The following is a 19157-nucleotide window of genomic DNA, read 5'->3' on the forward strand; positions in this document are numbered from 1 at the left end:
TGAAGTGAGGGGGCACATCCGATGGCTAGGCGCGTAGGATCGTACGGTCCGGTCCTGCGTAGACCGGCCGAATCGTTGCACCGTCGCAGAGTAGTGCCCTCTTAATTTAAACCTAAATCGGTGTAATGTGGGCTAGCCCATCAAACATGGAGTCCCATTCCTTAATTAGAGTCACGGTTGGCTAAGCAAGTTTGTTAGGAAAGAGCCTCAGTTTCTAGATCGTATTAGAGATTGAATAGACTCCCCAGATTTTTCTTCCTAGGTTAGATATAGATTACTCATTACAGCTTACTAACTTGTCTGTTTTGTTTGTTCTGGCATCTGCAGCTCCACGGGCCGCTCGGCCCACGCGACTCGACGACGGCAAGCCAGTCCCTCGCCAACTTTAACCTCCCCACGGTGGGCTCCAGCATCGCCACGCTCATCTCCATGTTCGCGAGGCAAGGGCTCTCGCCGACCGACATGACGTACGGCGCTGTCCGGCGCCCATACCATCGTACGCACGTACGGTGTGTTATTGACATCTTCTTCTTTCGGAGGTGCCTGCGTCCGGAATGAGCGGGGCGACTAGAGACGGGCCTCGCGACCCCGGCGCCGGCGGCGACCGGCGAGTCGGAGGACGGTTCTGGGCGCTAGTGGAGAGTGACGAGGAGGAGGACGCAGACGGTGGCCGGCATCTGGACGCCGGCTCGCCGGAGACGGCGTCACCTACACCTTCAGATCACATTTGCGAGGCGTTCACGAGTGGATATTCTGAGGATGAGGTTGCGCTGTTGGTAGATGAGGCGATCCCGCAAGACGATCCGGCGAGAACTGGACTGGAGAAGACGGAGAGGATCGAGATCGTTCGGCGCGTCGTGCACCGGAGGACGGCGGCGATGGCGATCCGGCCATGGCGTGGTCCTCTTCCAAAGGTACGTCTTCCGGCCCTTACGTTTGGTGATTATCTCGGTTCGGATTGGAATGTTGTGCCCAATCGCCGGAAGAATAAGAAACGGACGGCAGCGGCGGCCGGCCGGAAGCTGGTGGCGCCGGCGGCGTCGTTCGGGATCGCCGCCGCTAGGGAGCAGCGTTTGAATTTCCTGTGGGCGCGGATGGGCCGCCTGTGGCTTCTAGGCCGACTTCGGCTGGGTATGAGGCCCAGTGCGAAGCGGCTGCGGTTCAAGCAGAATTGTTTTCACTTGGGCCGGTGACTTCGTTTGGGCCACGGTGTGCTGGGTATGAGGCCCAGCCGGACGTGGTTTCGATTGATCCTGAGGAAAGGAGCGCATGCACGAGTCGTTCGTCTTCGTCTGTGCTAGCGTCGTGCCCTAGGTTTCTCCATCGCCGCTCGCCGTCCCTACGCACGGCCGGACCTGGTCGGGCTCGATGCATCCCCCCTCTCAGCGCTATGGGGGGCTCTGGAGGCGCGCCCCCTTCTAGGCTGCCGCCTGCGCCCAGCGGGGCGGGGCGGGCTTCCGGGGTCACGCCGCCGGGCCAAGGCAACGGCAGGGGCGCGCAGCCGCCGGGCCAAGGCAATGGCCGGGGCACGCTGCCGCCTCCGGAGTCGGGTGCTGGTCGTGGTGGCCTGCCGATGCCCAAGTCCGCAGCGGGTCGCGGGTCGGGAAGACTGGATGCGGCGCGGGTTGCTGTTGGGACGCCCGTGGGGAGGCCGCCGGCACCGGCGGTGCCGTCGGGTGGTCGTGGTGGACCGGGATCCGGCCCTAGGTCAGTGGCTCCTGGCGCTGCTACGGTCGTAGCTGCGGGCAGGGGGGCCGCGCCACCAAGGGCCCCCGCACCGTCGGGTCCGATGCCTAGACCGGCTCCCCCTCCACACGTCGTTGCTCGTCCGTCTCAGTCGTCGCAGACCAACGGTACTAATACTGCGCCCCGGGGTCAGTGGGGGGACGAAGGCTACGATGCCTATGGAGCTGGCCAGCACCGTGGTTCTTCGTCCACAGGAGGCGGTCGTGGCTATGCATGGCAAAGTGATGGCTCGATTGAGAGGCCGTTCTTGGGGCCTGCCGGGGGCTTCGTTGAGGGGTCTTCGGATCCGGGTCATCGTCAGCGAGGAGGTTACCGTGGCCATCGTGGTGGTCGGAGCGGGCGAGGAGGCCGATACCGTCCACGACCGCCGCCACCACCGGTCGTTGTCGAGCAGATGACTGATAGCGGGGCGGCAGAGGAGCCTGTGTTGTCCGATCATGCTATGGAGGTAGTGACGGCTCTTGCTTCTGCTCCGGTTCCTGAGGTTATGTCTGATGTGTCTGCGGAGATGATGGACAGGGCTGAGTCTGATCGAGCGTCCAAGTGGGCGCGTAGGAAAGAAAAGATGCTTTGCTATCGTTGCGGAGATAAGGGTCACTTCATTGCCGAGTGTGTGGCGCGGTTATGTGATACCTGTGGTAAACTGGCTCATGAATCTGGGGATTGTCCGTTACTGCGTGATCAGGCACCTTCACTTAAGATGTATGGAGTTTACTGTGCTGAGCTAACTTTTTTTGAGTCTCCGACTGAGCATGAGGTGCCTGCCGAGTCTCCGAGTATGACCACGGGGATTGTCAAGGTCACCAGAGGGGAGGTGTCTGAGGCACAGATAGTGCAGAGGCTTCGAGAGTTGGCTCCTGGGGATTTCCAGTGGGACCTTGTCGGGCTTGCTGATAAGATGTTCAGGGTCGAGTGCCCGTCTGTGGAGGACTTGCAGCGATTGCTGATTTTTGGGATGTGTAAGGTGCCGGGTACTGATGGTATCCTTGAGTTTCAGGAATGGAAGATTGTTGAGCCTCAGGGTGTACCGCTTACGCAAGCGTGGCTACGCTTTTCCGGGGCACCTTCCTCGCCGCTGCAGGATGCTCGGGTTGTGGCCAGTTTGGGCATTCTGTTGGGGAAGCCTGAGCGTGTGGACATGGCTTTCACCAGAGCTCATGGGATTGCTCGGGTGCTTGTCAGTATACTGAATGTTGAGTATGTGCCGGAAGTGGTTAAGTGGGCTTACCGAGGCAAGATTTATAATCTGGTTATTGAGTTTGAGGACGAGAGCCTGCTGTCTGCGCCGGATCACGCGTCTGACGTTGATATGCATGAGGGTGACGGTGATGCGGGAGCTCCGGAACCGCCGGTTGAGGACTCTGGACGACAGTTGTCCATGGGGCCGGGGTCTGAGACCGCGACGACCGGGGATGGAGCTGCCCAGCCCTCCTCGGTGCCTTCGAATTCGTTGAGATTTGGATCTTTCGAGCCTTTTTCTGCACCGCCGAGGTTGTGGAGCGACCGGGTGGAGTCCGCGGAGGCCTTTGAGCTCGCTTTGCCTGCGTTGGATTTTATGGATGCTCTGGACTCGGGTTCTAGGGATCTCGGGGCTTCATCACTGTTGGTCAGGGGGCGGAGGAGGTGAGTCGGCCGGTGGCCACTCCCTCTTCTGGTCAGCGCATGGTTCCCCCTCTGGAGATGCCGCAGCCTACCGGGTCCCGTGTGCAGGGAGGAGCCATAGGCCAGGCGGTCTCAGGTTCTTTTTGTGCTGAGGACGGGGATGCGGGGCAGGTGGCTCCCGTGTCCTCTTCTACGCTGGGAGGAGGTCTGGGTCAGGAGGACTCGGATACTTCCTCTCCCGTTGCGATTTCTTCTCGGACGGTGTCAACTTCGCCTTCGGGAGTGGGCTCAGGGCAGGTGGCCTCGGAGCTTTCTCCTATGGTGGCGGCCTCTCCGGTGCAGGTTGGGGAGCCAGGACGGGAGGTCCTGGCTATGTCTCCACCACCATCGGTGATGCCCTCGTCTGGTGGGGCGTGCCAGGCGTCCCTTCCTCCTATTGGCGCGACCGCGGGGAGGCCCAGGCAGGTCGCTCGGACTGCGGGTTCGGGTGCGGCAGGAGGCCGTACCCCATCCGTGATCTCTCGGGAGGAGGTGATTGCGTTTGGCGGGATCCAGGACCCCATGTCTGAGGGGCGCCGGGTGAGTGCCCATCTCCAGGCACATCCGGATGTGGACGACATCCAGCAACGGTGCGCTATGAGGGCGGCCAAGCTTCGTGATATTGAAGTCACTACTGGTATGTCGGTCAATATTTCCAATTCCATTTTGCATTTTTCAAATGATGAGATTCTTGATAATGCAAATCAATTAGGAGTTTCTCTTGGTAGTAATGAAAATGAAACTACTAATTCTATTAATGATCTACTTGACCTAGAGGCTGAGCGGGCCTTAGAGATGATTCGCAATATTGCGGCTGTTAAACCCATGTGTGATTCGGAGGTTGATGCGCTTGGGGTCAGGGTGCTTGACAATTTTTGTGAGGATCTGTTGCCTTCTAGTTCTGAGGCGGGGGTAGAGGATGTCTCTACTGAGATAGGCTTGGCAAGCCCCTCTGACACTGGGCATGAGGACCAGTTGCAGAGTCAAGCTATTCCAAAGCGCAAGTGGAAACAGAAGGTATACCCGGTGTCCGCAGTGCGTAGGAGTGCTAGGTTGCGTTCGGCAAAAAAATTCTACGATGAACTATGAAAGGAATCTTTTGGAATAGCAGAGGTCTGAGAGACTTGGCTAAAAGAAGGTTTCTTGCTGAGGCGTCTGTCGAACATCGCTTAGATTTTATCGCTCTTTTGGAGACGGGAGAGATAATTTTGCACCTCAGTTTCTAAATTCTTTGTCGGGGGGCATTGCATTTGATTGGCATTGCTTGCCGCCGAGAGGGCGATCAGGTGGAATCTTACTCGGCGTTAGGTGCGAGACGCTTGAGGTTCGCAGTGTGGTTATGGGAGACTTTGCAGTCAAGTTCCGGGTGCGGTCGAAGGAAGATGGGTTTAACTGGGCTTTGGTTGCGGTTTATGGGGCTGCGCAGCCCGAGCTCAAGCCCGATTTCCTGGCTGATCTAGTTCGGATGTGTGGCTCCGAGCAGCTGCCGTACCTGGTGGGGGGTGATTTCAATATTATTAGGAGGCGTGAGGATAAGAACAACGATAACTTTGACGGCAGATGGTCGTTCATGTTTAATACTATCATTGAGAGTTTGAACCTGAGAGAAATCGAGCTCTCGGGCAGAAAATTCACCTGGGCTAATGCGCTGCCAAATCCGACGTATGAGAAGTTGACCGTGTGTTGGCTAGTGTCGATTGGGAACAGAAGTTTCCTCTAGTAACAGTCCAGGCCTTATCCCGTGGTATTTCCGACCACACGCCGCTTTTTGTGGACTCTGGTCAGCCCTCCCACTTGGGGAATAAGAATGTGTTCTCCTTTGAGATGGCGTGGTTTGAGCGTGAAGGCTTCTTTGATCTTGTGGCTAGAGAGTGGGCTAAGGATTTAGGAGGCAAGACTGCGCTCCAGCGATGGCAGAATAAGATCAGGCACTTAAGGAGTGTCCTACGTGGATGGGCTAAGCATCTTAGCGGGATTTATAAGGTTGAAAAGGAAAGGCTCCTCTCCTTTATCAAGTCCCTAGATGTAAAGGCAGAAACCACGCTTCTGCCACTAGCGGAGCTTCAAGCCAAGATGGACACGGAATTGAGGCTGAAGGAACTTCTTAGGGAAGAAGAGTTGAAGTGGGCGTTGCGGGCCAAGGTCCGGAGAGTAGTCCAGGGGGACGCGAACACTAAATTTTTTCATATGATTGCTAATGGTAAGCATCGAAAGAAGAGGATCTTTCAGCTTGAGCAAGATGAGGGTACAATTGTAGGACAGGAGAACCTAAAATTGTACATCACTGAATTCTATAAGCAGTTGTTTGGTCCTCCAGACAATAATTGTGTGTCTCTGGATGAGTCCAGGGTTGAGGATGTTCCTCAGCTCACAGTTGTGGAGAATGATGTTCTGACGGCTCCTTTTACCGAGAAAGAGGTATTTGATGCCGTCTCACAAATGAAAACTAATAAAGCGCCTGGCCCAGATGGATTTCCAGCGGAGTTCTATAAGAAATGCTGGTTTATTATTAAAGGAGATTTGTTGCCTTTGTTCCATGATCTGTTTGCTGGGCAGCTTCATCTTTTTCAGCTAAATTTTGGAACGATCACCCTTCTTCCTAAGAAAGCAGAGGCAGTGAGAATTGAGCAATTCAGGCCAATCTGTCTTCTTAATGTTAGCTTCAAAATTTTCACCAAGGTCGGGACCAATAGGCTCTCACAGATCGCGCATGCCGTTGTGCAGCCTACCCAAACGGCTTTCATGCCGGACAGGAACATTCTTGAGGGTGTTGTGGTCCTACATGAAACTCTCCATGAAATCCACACGAAAAAGCTGGATGGGGTTGTTTTCAAAGTGGATTTCGAAAAGCGTATGACAAAGTCAAATGGCCTTTCCTTCAACAGGCTTTACGCATGAAGGGTTTTGATGAGGCCTGGAAACGCCAGGTAGAATCCTTTACGCAAAAAGGTAGTGTTGGAATTAAAGTCAATGAGGATATAGGTCATTATTTTCAGACACACAAAGGCCTGAGACAAGGAGATCCAATGTCCCCTATATTGTTCAACATTGTAGTTGATATGTTGGCTATTCTCATAGGTAGGGCAAAGAACGCCGGTCAGGTAGGTGGTTTGGTGCCTAACCTAGTTGATGGGGGTGTGTCCATTTTGCAATACGCTCATGATACAATCATCTTTATGGAGCATGACTTGGCAAAAGCGAGAAACATGAAGCTGGTGTTGTGTTTATTTGAACAATTGTCCGGTTTAAAGATTAACTTTCATAAAAGCGAGTTGTTCTGCTTTGGTCGAGCCAAGGAGGAACAAGAGGCTTATAGGCAATTGTTTGGTTGTGAATTAGGGGCTTTACCTTTTACTTACCTAGGTATACCCATTCATCATCGTAAGCTCACGAACAGAGAATGGAAATGTATCGAAGATCGGTTCGAAAAGAAACTTAGTTGTTGGAAGGGCAAACTTCTGTCTTATGGAGGCCGGTTGATTCTTATTAATTCGGTGCTCACAAGTTTGCCGATGTTCCTACTATCTTTCTTTGAGGTTCCAGTTGGGGTTAGGAAACGGCTGGACTTTTATCGGTCAAGATTTTTTTGGCAGAGTGATGATCTAAAAAGAAAGTATAGACTCGCCAAGTGGGATATTATTTGTCGTCCCAAGGATCGGGGGGGTTGGGTATTGAGAATCTTGAGGTAAAGAACAGATGCCTGCTTAGTAAGTGGCTATATAAGTTATCAGATGGGACTGATGCGACTTGGGCACAGATACTTCGTAACAAGTATTTGCAATCCAAAACTTTGTCACAGGTGACAATGCGACCAACTGATTCGCCATTTTGGAAGGGGCTTATGAGAGTTAAGACAGCCTTCTTTAATAGAACAAAGTTTATAGTCGGCGATGGTAATGATACTCGCTTCTGGGAGGACACCTGGCTTGGTGAGACTCCGTTGGCGTTACAGTACCCAACTCTGTATCGTATTGTGCATCGCCGTGATGCGCTTGTGGCAACGATTATGCAGGCCACACCCCTTAATATTCAGTTTAGGAGGGTGCTTGTTGGTAATAGATGGGAAGCTTGGCTTCATCTGGTGCGTAGATTGATGGAGGTTCAGCTACAACATCAGCCCGATCAGTTGTGTTGGAAGCTTACTAGGTCTGGACATTTTACCGTTAAATCGATGTACATCGATGTTATTAACTTGAGTGTCATTCCTAAATCCAAACATGTTTGGAAAGTTAAAGTTCCTTTGAAAATCAAAGTGTTTATGTGGTTTGTCCATAAACAGGTCATTTTAACAAAGGACAACTTGGTTAAGCGCAATTGGACAGGATCTACTAGGTGTAGTTTCTGTGATCGGGATGAAACCATTAAGCATCTATTCTTTGAGTGCCCGTTGGCAAAAAAATTGTGGCGCTCAGTGCAAATTGCTTGTAACATTACTCCTCCGAGTTCGGTCGGGTCGTTATTTGGAACGTGGCTGGATGGGATAGAGTCCGGTACAGCTAGACACATTCGTGTAGGAGTTTGTGTGTTGTTATGGGCAATTTGGAACTGCAGAAATGATTTGGCTTTTAACAGAATAACTACTATTCATTTTTTGCAGGTTGTATTCCGAGCTACGGCGTTGATCCGTATGTGGTCCCTACTCACTCCGACGGAGGCCAGGGAGCGTTTGGTTACTGGATCTGTCCGGTGGGAGATGGTAGCGTGGGATATATTCAACCGGTTTGGATGGCGGTCATGTAATAGGATTGGCAATTAGTTTCCATACCTATTTTTCTGCCAGCCGGTTGTGGCTTTATGGCTTTTTTTATTTTCATGTCGAGGTCTATTTGAGCTCGACGTAGTTTTCTTTTACGACTTTTTCGACATTGTGGAACCTATTTTATTTATTTAAGTGGCCGTATGCATCCACCTGATGCAGAGGCCGGGGAATCACCCCTTTTCCAAAAAAAAATCGTACGCACGTACAGTGATTCCGGTTTCGGACTGGAGTCGGACTCCGTTTTCGTCTCCCTCTCCCAAACCCCCATCAATAAATTGCAGCGAGAGCTCAGGAACCAACCTTCAAACCAGAAGCGACGGGAAAGAAAAGAAAAAGGCGAGAGAGACACACACACACACGATCGAGACCCAATTCCCAGACCCGCGAGCTCCCGGTCGCTGCTTCGTCCTCGATCGCGTCGATCCATCCATCGGCGACGTCTTGGATCTACCAGTCGGGATCGCCATGATGAATCCGGAGATGATGAGGGTGGCGGAGGAGCAGATGCGACGCATACCCGCCGGCGACCTCTCCAGGATGCAGCGGCAGCTCATGTCCAACCCGGACCTGCTAAAGCTCGCAACCGAGAGCATGAAGAACATGACGGCCGACGACTTCAAGCTTGTCGCCGAGCACCTGAACCACGCAAGGCCAGAGGAGATGCTCGACATGACCGAGAAAATCGCCAAGGCCAAGCCCGAGGAGCTCGCTGCCATGAAGGCGCAAGCCAACGCTCGTGCCTCGTCCGCGAAGTCCGCCGCCAAGATGCTGAAGCGGCAGGGGAACCAGTTCCATGGCCGCGGGCAGTACGCCGACGCCGCCGCCAAGTACAAGCTCGCCAGGGACAGCGTGAAGAACAGCGTGCCGTCGGCGGCCGGGCGCGCTCTGCAGCTGCAGTGCAGCGTCAATCTGATGGCCTGTTACCTGAAACTAGGCGAGTTTGAGGAGTGCGTGAACGAAGGCTCGGAGGTTTTGAGCTATGACTCGGGCACAGCCAATGCCAAGGCGTACTACCGAAGGGGTCAGGCATACAAAGAGCTGGGCCTTTCTTGTGCCATTGTTTATTCTTTCAGCATATGTGTTTATAAATTGTACTGTAACAGATCAGAAGTAACTGGCCGAGTGTTTTGACAACTAGCAATTGTGCGGGCATCAATTTTATTAAAAGGATTCCTTTTGAATGTAATGTTCTGTTTTTAGGATAAGAATAAAGTTAGGGTGTAACAATCTATAGTTTTTTTTTCGAATCAGCAATCTATAGTTATTTGATGCTGGTACCCATATTTTTCTCTTTATTATGCTGAAGTGTTAGGGTACACCGAAAGTGTTGTTCTAATCCAGAGCTCTAAATCCGTCATGTTGATTTTGTTTTGTCATTTTGAACACCCATGTACATGCGAAATATCTAAATCCATCACCAGCCTTGTAATCCTCGTGGTACTCTTTCGTACTCTTTCGTACGTCTTCTCTAGTTTCCTCCCTCTTTGTCAACCCTTGTCGGAACAATTTAATATTTTTCCACGATAGTGTGGCTTAATAAGCATAGTCCAGTCATGTATTGAGGATCTTGTGCCTTTTGATTGTAACTCTATAAATTTTGAACAAATTCATATTACCCCGCAAGGAAAAACTTGAAGTAAAGAAACAATGGATCCTCCACTTTGCATTTAGGTCAGTGCTCCTACTCCGCCTTAAGCGATGAATGGTACATGGGCTGGGCCGTAAAGATTGCCCTTTCCTTTTTCATTTAACATATTTTGTTTAGGAGAAATGTGTGAAGGATGATTTGAATAATTGTAAATAATGTACTCCCTCCGTTCTATATCGTAAGACGTTTTTTGGCACTATACTAGTGTCAAAAAACCTCTTATATTATAAGACGGAGGGAGTATTTTTTTAACATATTTATAAAAATCCCATACATTTTAAAAATTCCACTTATTTTTTAAAAAATGGTTTTTTTTAAAATAGTGCATTTAGATAATTGTTGACTATTTCAGAAAAAGTTCATGTATTTAAAAATTATTACGTAGAGTATATATTAAAAGTGTATGGTTTTTTTAAATGGTTCTTGCACTGGCTTTTTTTTGTACACTTTAAAATAATCTTTAGGAAATTTTCCCTCTTCATTCACTCTGCATATTAGCTTGGATTCATCATTGGGTAGGTGATGATCTCAACATCCATGATGCCCAACCACGCTGTTCATCCAAGAGTCAGCAACAAAAATAGTAACAACTTGACAGCGATGGTGGGCGGATGACAATGTGGAAGCACCGTGGGATGAAGATCTAGTCGAATCTGCACCTTTCTTGTACCACTGTTAATTCTTTCTTCATGTTTTTATTTATTTATTGAGAAAAATATTTTTTTCATCATGTGTTTGTGATATATATTTTTTATTCTAATTACTAACAACCACCAAGGCAAGCAGAAAATAAAGCATTTCATCATTCAATAGCGTGACTGCCTTCAGATTTGAAACTGTTTGGAGGAGAATGTCAATTCTGTTCAATGCAGTACTCGGGTGTCATAGCATGATGCCAACGCTAAAACGCTAAGTACAGTAATAAAAACGCTAAAATGCTAGGTTAAGTTTCCAGCCTCAGCCACCAAACTAGAGTTGTCACATGTTCGACTGTAATGATTGGGTACAGTTATCAGCGAGACATGTCGGATGAGAGTTAGGTATCACGTGATTCAATCTTCAGGAGTTGGGGGGGTGTCCTCCATGGCCCCTTTACCATCAGCGGCGTCGTAGTAAAAGAAATTCTTGATCGGATCGCCTTTACAAGATATTGACTTAATCACTTCCTGTTACGTCCAAAAACAAAGTGCAAAGCCGTGAGCAGTATGCTGTAGAGAACATTCAAATATGAGAAGGCTTGAAATGAAATGAAATTCACACTCCAATATTTCTGCACATAAATGGAATATAATAGTGTACTTTTGGGCTGGATGTTTTTCTACATGTTTCAGGAAACATTGCATGTTCATTCACATCCTTCGTGGATCAATTACGGGTGTGAGATTCTTTTTTAAACAATCCATGTGTCAACTTTCAAACCAAACAGCTATCTTCCACCAAGTGATCTAATGCAATTTCAAGGCCTACCAAGAGCTATCTACGAACCACACTTTTGAACCAGTGAGTACCTCTGTTCACTGGTTCAGCTGTTGGAATGCTGGTTCATTGGTTTGACCGCTGGGCTAATTGGTAGTACTGTACTTCAATTAAGGGATGAGTACCTTCATTTCTGCATCACAATCAACAAACCAGCATAGCCATGTTGAGTAGGTGGCGTCGCTAGTTCTGCACTGACGCATGAGGTCGCGCCTAACTGTTTTCTAGCGTGAGTGGCGTGCAACAGGCCGAACTGCTCCATGGTTCAGTGCAAACCACCAGATTTGACCATATAAGGGCTGCTCACATGCTTAAGCAGTCGCTAGGCCAAACTGGACGAGTTGACAGTTCCAGTTTTTACAGTCAGATCTCCAGTCTGGTTTTCTAAACTATGCCACGAAACAATATGATCCAATCCAAGTATAATTAACACATAAAAAAACATTGATGGATGTTAGAGCAGCTACTATCATAATGATAAGTCATGTAGTGTGTGAGATTCTTTTTTAAACAATTCACATCCTTCTCGGACCACTTACGCTTCTGAGATTCTTTTTTAAATAATTCATGTGGCAACTTTCAAACCACACAGCTAGCTTCCACCAAGTGATCTAATGCAATTTCAAGGCCTACCAAGAGCTATCTACGAACCACACTTTTGAACCAGTGAGTACTGTACTTGGGGGCCGCTGCTGTTGGAATGCTGGTTCAGTTTGTTCACTGGTTCAGCTGAATGCTGGTTCATTGGTTTGATCGCTGGGCTAACAAGTAGAAAATTGGTAGTAGTGTACTTCAATTAAGGGACGAGTACCTTTATTTCTGCATCACAATCAACAAACCAGCTCTGCACTGCACTGATGCATGAGGTCACGACTAACTTTTTTCTAACGTGAGTGGCGTTCAACAGGCCGAACTGCTCTATGGTTCAGTGCAAACCGTCTGATTTGACCAGGTTTAATCATACAAGGCCTGCTCACATGCTTAAGCAGTCGCTAGACCAAACTGGACGAGTTGACAGTTTCAGTTTTTACAGTCAGATCTCCAGTCTGGTTTTCTAAACTATGCCACGAAACAATATGATCCAATCCAAGTATAATTAACACACAAAAAAACATTGATGTAAGGATGTTAGAGCAGCTACTATCATAATGATAAGTCATGTAGTGTGTGGTATATATTGATCTAGGAATACATCAACGGTTGCTATAATGAAGTGCAACAGGAAGAGGATGCAACTTGTCTAGCAGGTTTAGTAAATGTTTGTGGTGCTGGTGCGTGTAAATAATAATTCAGGAAATAGCATGCAACACATGGGACAGAAGTTAATAGCTTGGGCCACCTGAACATTGCACATTTATGTTCTCAAACTTGTATAATGAGTCAGGACAAGTCCAGTTTAACTGAACCTTAACTGACAATTTTAGATACATAGCACGGTTACTTTACAAGACATGTATCTTCATGTGATCAACAAAGAAATGATGATTTGGACTTAAAATCAGTTTCAAGATATCGTCGACAGATTTTACTAGTTTTGCAGTAATATTATCTAGAAGAATTAAAAAAGCATATTCAAGCTTTAAATAAATCATAGTTAGTTGAAGTCTCGTTTGGACTTGCCTTGACCCAGTTAATTTAAACCTGACTCGGTGTAGTGTGGGCTAGCCCACCAAACGTGGAGTCTTATTCCTTAATTAGAGTCATACAGTTGGTTAAGCAAGTTTGTTAGGAAAGAGCCCAACCAGTTTATAGATCGTATTAGAGTTTGAATAGACTCCCCAGCTTGTCGGTCAAGTTGTGTCTAACAATATAAAGGAGCCAACCTCTCAAAAAATCAGAGAAGAATATTGTCGCTTACTTTTATCAACTTTTACAGTAGTTAGTGTTATGTCAGTAGTAGATCCTACCATTATGTTAAAGTGACTGTATTCAAAGTGTCGTCTCAATATGTCACCTACTTTTGCCAAGTAACTTGATGACATACATTGCTTGAGATGACTATATTTACTGTTGAGCTATTATGTTCCACGTATATAAGAAAATAGTGATCTATACATAAATGAGATAAATTACTGTGTTTATTTTCCAGCATCACAAAAACTAAACAATACAAGAAACAAAAAATAAAGGATGGAAGATTGGACCTACCTGACCAAGAATGCCACCAAGGATTGCACATACAGGAGGATGTTCCTTTTTCCCAGCTGCTAGAAGCCGTTCCAGGAGAGACGTAGGAATTCGAGACTCATCCAAAGACTGCAGTTTAAAGTGCCGTGTAAAATATCTGAAGAAACATGACTCGATTGCTCAAAGTACGACAAACGGCCAAAGCTGTACCATTCTATCACACATATCCTTCCTCAGAGCCAAAACTGCAGGTAGATCAGAAAGTGATGTCTCACCGGGGTCGCGCCCTTCAGATGATTCATAACTTTCCAAGACTGCAAACAGACATGTTTATGTTAGTTACAAAACCAAGACGTGGAAAAATACAGATAGGTAAACAGTCATAGATCGAGTGAACATGCAAATAAGTAATTTTTGGTTGAAAAGCAAAAATACAAGTCCTAAAGAAAATCTCAGAAAACCAGTTGAATATGGGATGTTATATTCTATGTCCGCAGAGGAGCACTCATTTGCTTTGTGAGATATGAAAAAGAAAATACTTAGTGGAACAGCTATCCAATTTGATCTGTTCCACTAAATATTTATCATTTATGTATGTACAAATGAATCACATTGATCCCAATTTTCGCCTGATATTTGCCCATGAAAAAAGACCAAGAAAATAAACAAACACAGTTGCCACTATTAGACAACATAAACCTTAGGAACAGTATCTTAGGTTCTCATATCATCACCTCTCATGGCGTAGTACAATTTAGTTGTTTTTTTGGACAGATCCTTCCAGGGCACAGAAATAGCTTCCTGTATAGAAACAAACCAAATGTAAATGCAGTCAATGCGATTCAAATTGTAATACTTGCCACATGAAGCATCCAGAAAGGTGTGATATTGATTTTTAAGCAAATCATATGAGATTCAGTAGTAGTGTACAATTGCAATCATTGGATTAAAATTTTATATTTGGCAATCGAAGCATCCAAAAGGGGGTGATATCAGTTCCTGTAGGTATTCCAGCAATATTGTACTGAACTACAGGAGTAGCACAGGGGTAATATAGCACCATCAGTACAATAACAGATTGAACCAGTATTAAGTACTCCCTCCGTCCCAAAATAAGTGTCTCAAGCTTAGTACAACTTTATACTAAAGCTAGTACAAAGTTAAGACACTTATTTTGGGACGGAGGGAGTACATAGCAAGCATGCATAAGTACTTGCATGGAACAAACAATTTAAGGAAGAACAGAAGCAGTATAAAAAGAACAACAGCCAGAGGTACCTCCAACAAATGTATTACCCAAAAAAGAAATTGCAGGCCTTTCCAAATATGGGTAGACGGGCATCACAGAGCCACATCAGAACTAGAGGGAAACCAAAATGCAATAAAAGCACTTATTTTCTTTTTCTCTCTGCTGCCACGGAACACTAGATGTTCTATCATAGAAGGTGTCAACGTGAATTTTATATCATAATATGAAAACATAACTCGAATCGCTTCTGTGTATCATGTAATTTGTATAAGTTGCATAGTAAATACTCCCCAGTAAAGCACATGGTAGCAAAACAAGGATAACCAACTTGAGGAGTACTTCCCCTGTTTTTATTTACTCCGCATATTAGCTTTGACTGAAGTCAAACTTTATAAAGTTTGACCAAGTTTGTAGACAGCAATATAAACATTTACAATACAAATCTATATGATGTGAAAATATATTCAATGATGAATCCAACGGTAATTTGGTGATGTATATGTTAATATATTTTTCTACAAACTTGTTGAACGTTCATAAAGTTTGACTTTAGACAAACCTAATACGCGGAGCAAATAAAGAAGGAGTACAAAACAAGAGAGCACAGCTACTGAAAGACTTTATCTCTACGAACCTACAAAAAAAATTCAAATTAAACTTCCATACCTGCAGACTAGGATATTTCAACTCCTGCTGTTCAGGTTCTCCTCCAGGCTTCTTCTGAAAAAATAAAAACAATTTCAGGGATGTACATTTTAAGAATGAACTTAAGACAAAATTTGCATGCCACTAGTTATCATAAACATGGAAAGCATTCTAAGCATTCTGAGCATCTCCAGTAGTAGCCCCCACTTTAGAGCCCCTAAAGGCCAAATCCAAAATGGGGGCTGCACTTATTTCCTGGGCCCACAAATAACAGCTCCAACTCTAGCAGCAGACCCCAATTCTCAGCACCCATTATTTTGTGTACTCACTAACACATGGGAGTGATTGCCATTGAGCCCAGTATTTCTTAAGCAAATCAGAAGGCATAAATGTTTTGGCTTGTGAACAAAGCAAGTAAACAACGCTAATCAACGGATCAATAGACTAGATGCCAGAAGTCCTTCAGAAATACATACCTGAAGATAGCTATGGTTCTGCAGATCAACAAATATTTCACCACAAGAATCCTTGCAGTCTACAGAGTAGAAGGCAATATGCTTGCTTCTTTTCCGGCAGTTGTCATTAATAAACAACTAAAACATAACACATATGCAACAACAGTAAGGATAAGAAACGGAACACATGACAAAAGAAACTAAGAGTTACGAAATACTACTTAAGAGAAGGATCTACACCTTTGTTTTAAGAGATGCGCGGCTGAGTACAATAATGTCGAACCTGTCAATGAATGTTCCATCAATAAGTGATGGGTCACCTGGAAAAAATAACATAATAGTCAGAACTTTTCCAATCAATACTGTAAAAAGAATCTCAGATTTTATGGCCAACTGAGAATGGTTGAAAATTTATCTTACAGAAACAATATTAGTAAAACAGTGTGCAATACCATAACAACCCGATTGTTCCTATCATCAAATGATCGTTCTTGCAAGAACTTTCTCAACTATGGCAGTGTGATGAGTGCATTATCAGTTAACAAAACAAATTGAACACACTCCTGCCAGTAATTTTGGAACAAACCAATTCTAGAATGCAAGACATGATCGCTGTATACAATATATATTCATTAAGCATAATAAGCAAACTAAGGAAAAAGTGCATCAAACTATACAGCTCACCTTTTGCAACAGCAACTCGGACCATTGGATTGAAATCTTTTAAGGACTCGCAGCAAACCTCTGCCCGTGATTTACCACCATACACACTCTCATCATGAGGAATTAGGAAGTTTGAATTGAGATCATCCTCTGTGACTATGTGATCGTCCATCAAGGATAAACTGCCAACTCCTGCTAGAACAATATTCTTGCAGAACTGCGGAGTAGGAGAGAAATCAACTTTAGTGTATGTGGCTGCCTTCACCGAATTAACTAAACTGTAAATATCATGTTAAAAGTTAAAATACTGAAATTTAATCAATGTCAAAAAGAATTGGGGGCCTCTGTTTGGAAAAATCAGTATGCTTCGACAAGATGGAACATGAGTGAGAATCGAAGGAACAGTAAGTTCTAGTTTAATTATTTTTATCCCGGAAAGAAAAAGATTTAGCACTTACGAAGAAAACTAGCAGGCTAGCACATGGACAGTTTAAAGAAACTCAAAATGACAGAGTTGGACATTATTCATTTCAGCAATGCAAAATACAGAACATTAATCCAATCCACAGATACCAGTTATTACAACCTTGAACCGTAATAATTACTATCATAACAGCTTGAACCCTAATTTCCATGCTATATTTTGAGATATAATCAATACCAGACCATCAAAGATTACAATAAATAAATAAATTGTCTGTGAAGCAGAATAATAGAAGGCAATTTTACTTGCCCACCTCAATAGTAGTACCGTTCACGCCGCACACAAGCACATGCGCCTTACTTAGCCTGTTCCAAGCAAACACAAATATAACAGTCAGGTGAAAACAGAAGAATGCGCCGAAACAATGTTACAGAAAAGGCAGAAATTACACACCCAAAAAAAATTGAAATAGTAGAACAAATAACATTGACAGAAAAGAAAAAAGAAGCCCAAAATTTCCACCGAAAGCATGAAACCGGGGTCACATAATTATCAGGGGAAATCCAATTATAACAGAAGAATCTTTTTGGTACTGTGCAAAAGGTTGAATCTCGGCTGGAAACTCGCGAGAGCCCCAGAAAACAAAAAGGTAGATTTCTCGAGACAAGAACAGCACGCGGTAAAACAACATGGAAACCGAAATAATGGAGTAAACGAAAGAGAAAAAGAAAAAGGAGGAGCAGAGGTGGGTTTTCTAGGGGGGGGCGGGGCGCACCTCTTCTGGGCATCGACGCCCCAGACGCGGATCTGGCGGTCGTAGAGCGCTGTCTCCTGCGCCGTCAGCTCCTCCTCCTCCGCGCCGCCGCCGCCGCCGCCGCCCATCGCGCGGAACGCCCGGATCCCGAGCCTGTGAGGCGAATCCGGTCAGCAGCCGACGGAGGGGAAACAAGAACGGGAGCAGCCGCAAGGGTTTTGAAGTTTTTTTAGGAGAAAATGAGGTACTACTACTATTTTTCTCTCTCCCCCCTTGTGGCCTTGCCTTTGTGGGGAGGCAGAAGCATCCTGAGCGTCCTGAGCGTGCAAGGACGGCCGTCCATCGAGACGGATGGACGGTCTAGACTTCGACTGTAATTTAGTCAAGAATCCAGAAATTTAGGTTTTGATTTTTTTTTGCATGGTAATACGTGTCTCATTCATATCATAAAGAACAAAGTATAAGTCACGTAAGAACCGAGATGACAAAACTGAAAAGATAGCAGAACATCTCTGAGCTTGACACCAACGCTCGTCACCTGCCTCCGACACCACCACAGCAGCCACCGAAGAAAAGAATAACGGATCACCTCCTCACCCGAGCTCGACACGGCTCCATCGCTGATATGCAGCTTTGCGGACCTTCAAGGTGGCTCACCAAAAGTGAAGCCATTGCCGTTGAACGAATCAGACCGGGGCAACACCCCGGACACGCCATCGAACTCCAGATCTGGCACCCCACCACGACTAAGACGCCGAAGGAGGAAACCATACCTGCCATCCACGAACCACGAACCCAGCACACGTTCCGTCTTTCAGATGTCGTTGATGCAGACCACAATCTGCATCCACTCCTGGACTACCTCCCAAGCTCCGCGCCGACGCTGGAGCAAACGCTTTCGCAACGACGGAGCCCAAGGACACATGTCCACCACGAGGATGCCACCGCCGCCACGCCATCCTACTTGAACAGACTGGTTTCCAAATCCATCCCCAACCATATGACTGATGGCTTCGTCAGGGAAGGATCCGAAGAATCTTTATTCAGCGCCCTCATCGTCGTCGCCGAAGCCAAGACGATGAACAGCCTAAAAACCTAGACTACAAGGGAGTAAAAACGATTCACACGCGTGGATCTGGCGACCCCCCTACCACCGACGACCGAGGTCGCCAGCGGAGGGGAGCCGCCGGTGGATGGCGCTGAAAGATGGGCTCTCCTAGCAGCGGCTAGGGTTCCAGCCGCCAGGGAGAGAAAACTCGATAGGTCGATCTGTTTCGCCCATTATTACGGTACAATGTTGTTCTCTCATACATACATACCTACGGAAGAAGCATATGAGTTCGGCCACATACTTGGACAGATCCATCATGCAGCGAGCCAACTAGGAGGGCCGAAGCGAGAAAAACAGCTGCTCATGGCAGAATGCAGCAGGATAACCTACCGGAGCCTCTACTGATTCGCTCTCGATGTGAACAAATGCAAGCGATTTAAAGTGCACTGTCGGTGTCAAAACCGGCGGATCTCGGATAGAGGGTCCCGAACTGTGCGCCTAAGGTCGATGGTAACAGGA

At 46.5% G+C, this 19157-nt stretch overlaps 1 protein-coding gene across 2 annotated transcripts in view; it reads right to left on the minus strand.

The window, feature by feature from the left end:
* LOC123164518 (SUMO-activating enzyme subunit 1A) overlaps positions 1-17913 on the minus strand; it is a 32433-nt gene extending 14520 nt beyond the window's left edge. The window contains exons 1-10 of one of the 2 annotated variants that reach the window (XM_044582028.1): positions 17609-17912; positions 17147-17198; positions 16431-16626; positions 15987-16066; positions 15768-15884; positions 15313-15366; positions 14132-14198; positions 13608-13711; positions 13419-13526; positions 10580-10960 (exon numbers count right to left, since the gene is read on the minus strand). In XM_044582028.1, coding sequence (XP_044437963.1) covers positions 10847-10960; positions 13419-13526; positions 13608-13711; positions 14132-14198; positions 15313-15366; positions 15768-15884; positions 15987-16066; positions 16431-16626; positions 17147-17198; positions 17609-17715 — 999 coding nt within the window. In that variant the 5' untranslated portion in view covers positions 17716-17912 and the 3' untranslated portion in view covers positions 10580-10846. Of the gene's footprint in view, positions 1-10579; positions 10961-13418; positions 13527-13607; positions 13712-14131; positions 14199-15312; positions 15367-15767; positions 15885-15986; positions 16067-16430; positions 16627-17146; positions 17199-17608 lie in introns of those variants that run through there. The other variant, XM_044582027.1, reaches the window with a different exon arrangement.
* Positions 17914-19157: the final 1244 nt, after the last annotated feature.

Source organism: Triticum aestivum, chromosome 7D (genome assembly GCF_018294505.1).
Source record: "Triticum aestivum cultivar Chinese Spring chromosome 7D, IWGSC CS RefSeq v2.1, whole genome shotgun sequence".
Classification (NCBI taxonomy): domain Eukaryota; kingdom Viridiplantae; phylum Streptophyta; class Magnoliopsida; order Poales; family Poaceae; genus Triticum; species Triticum aestivum.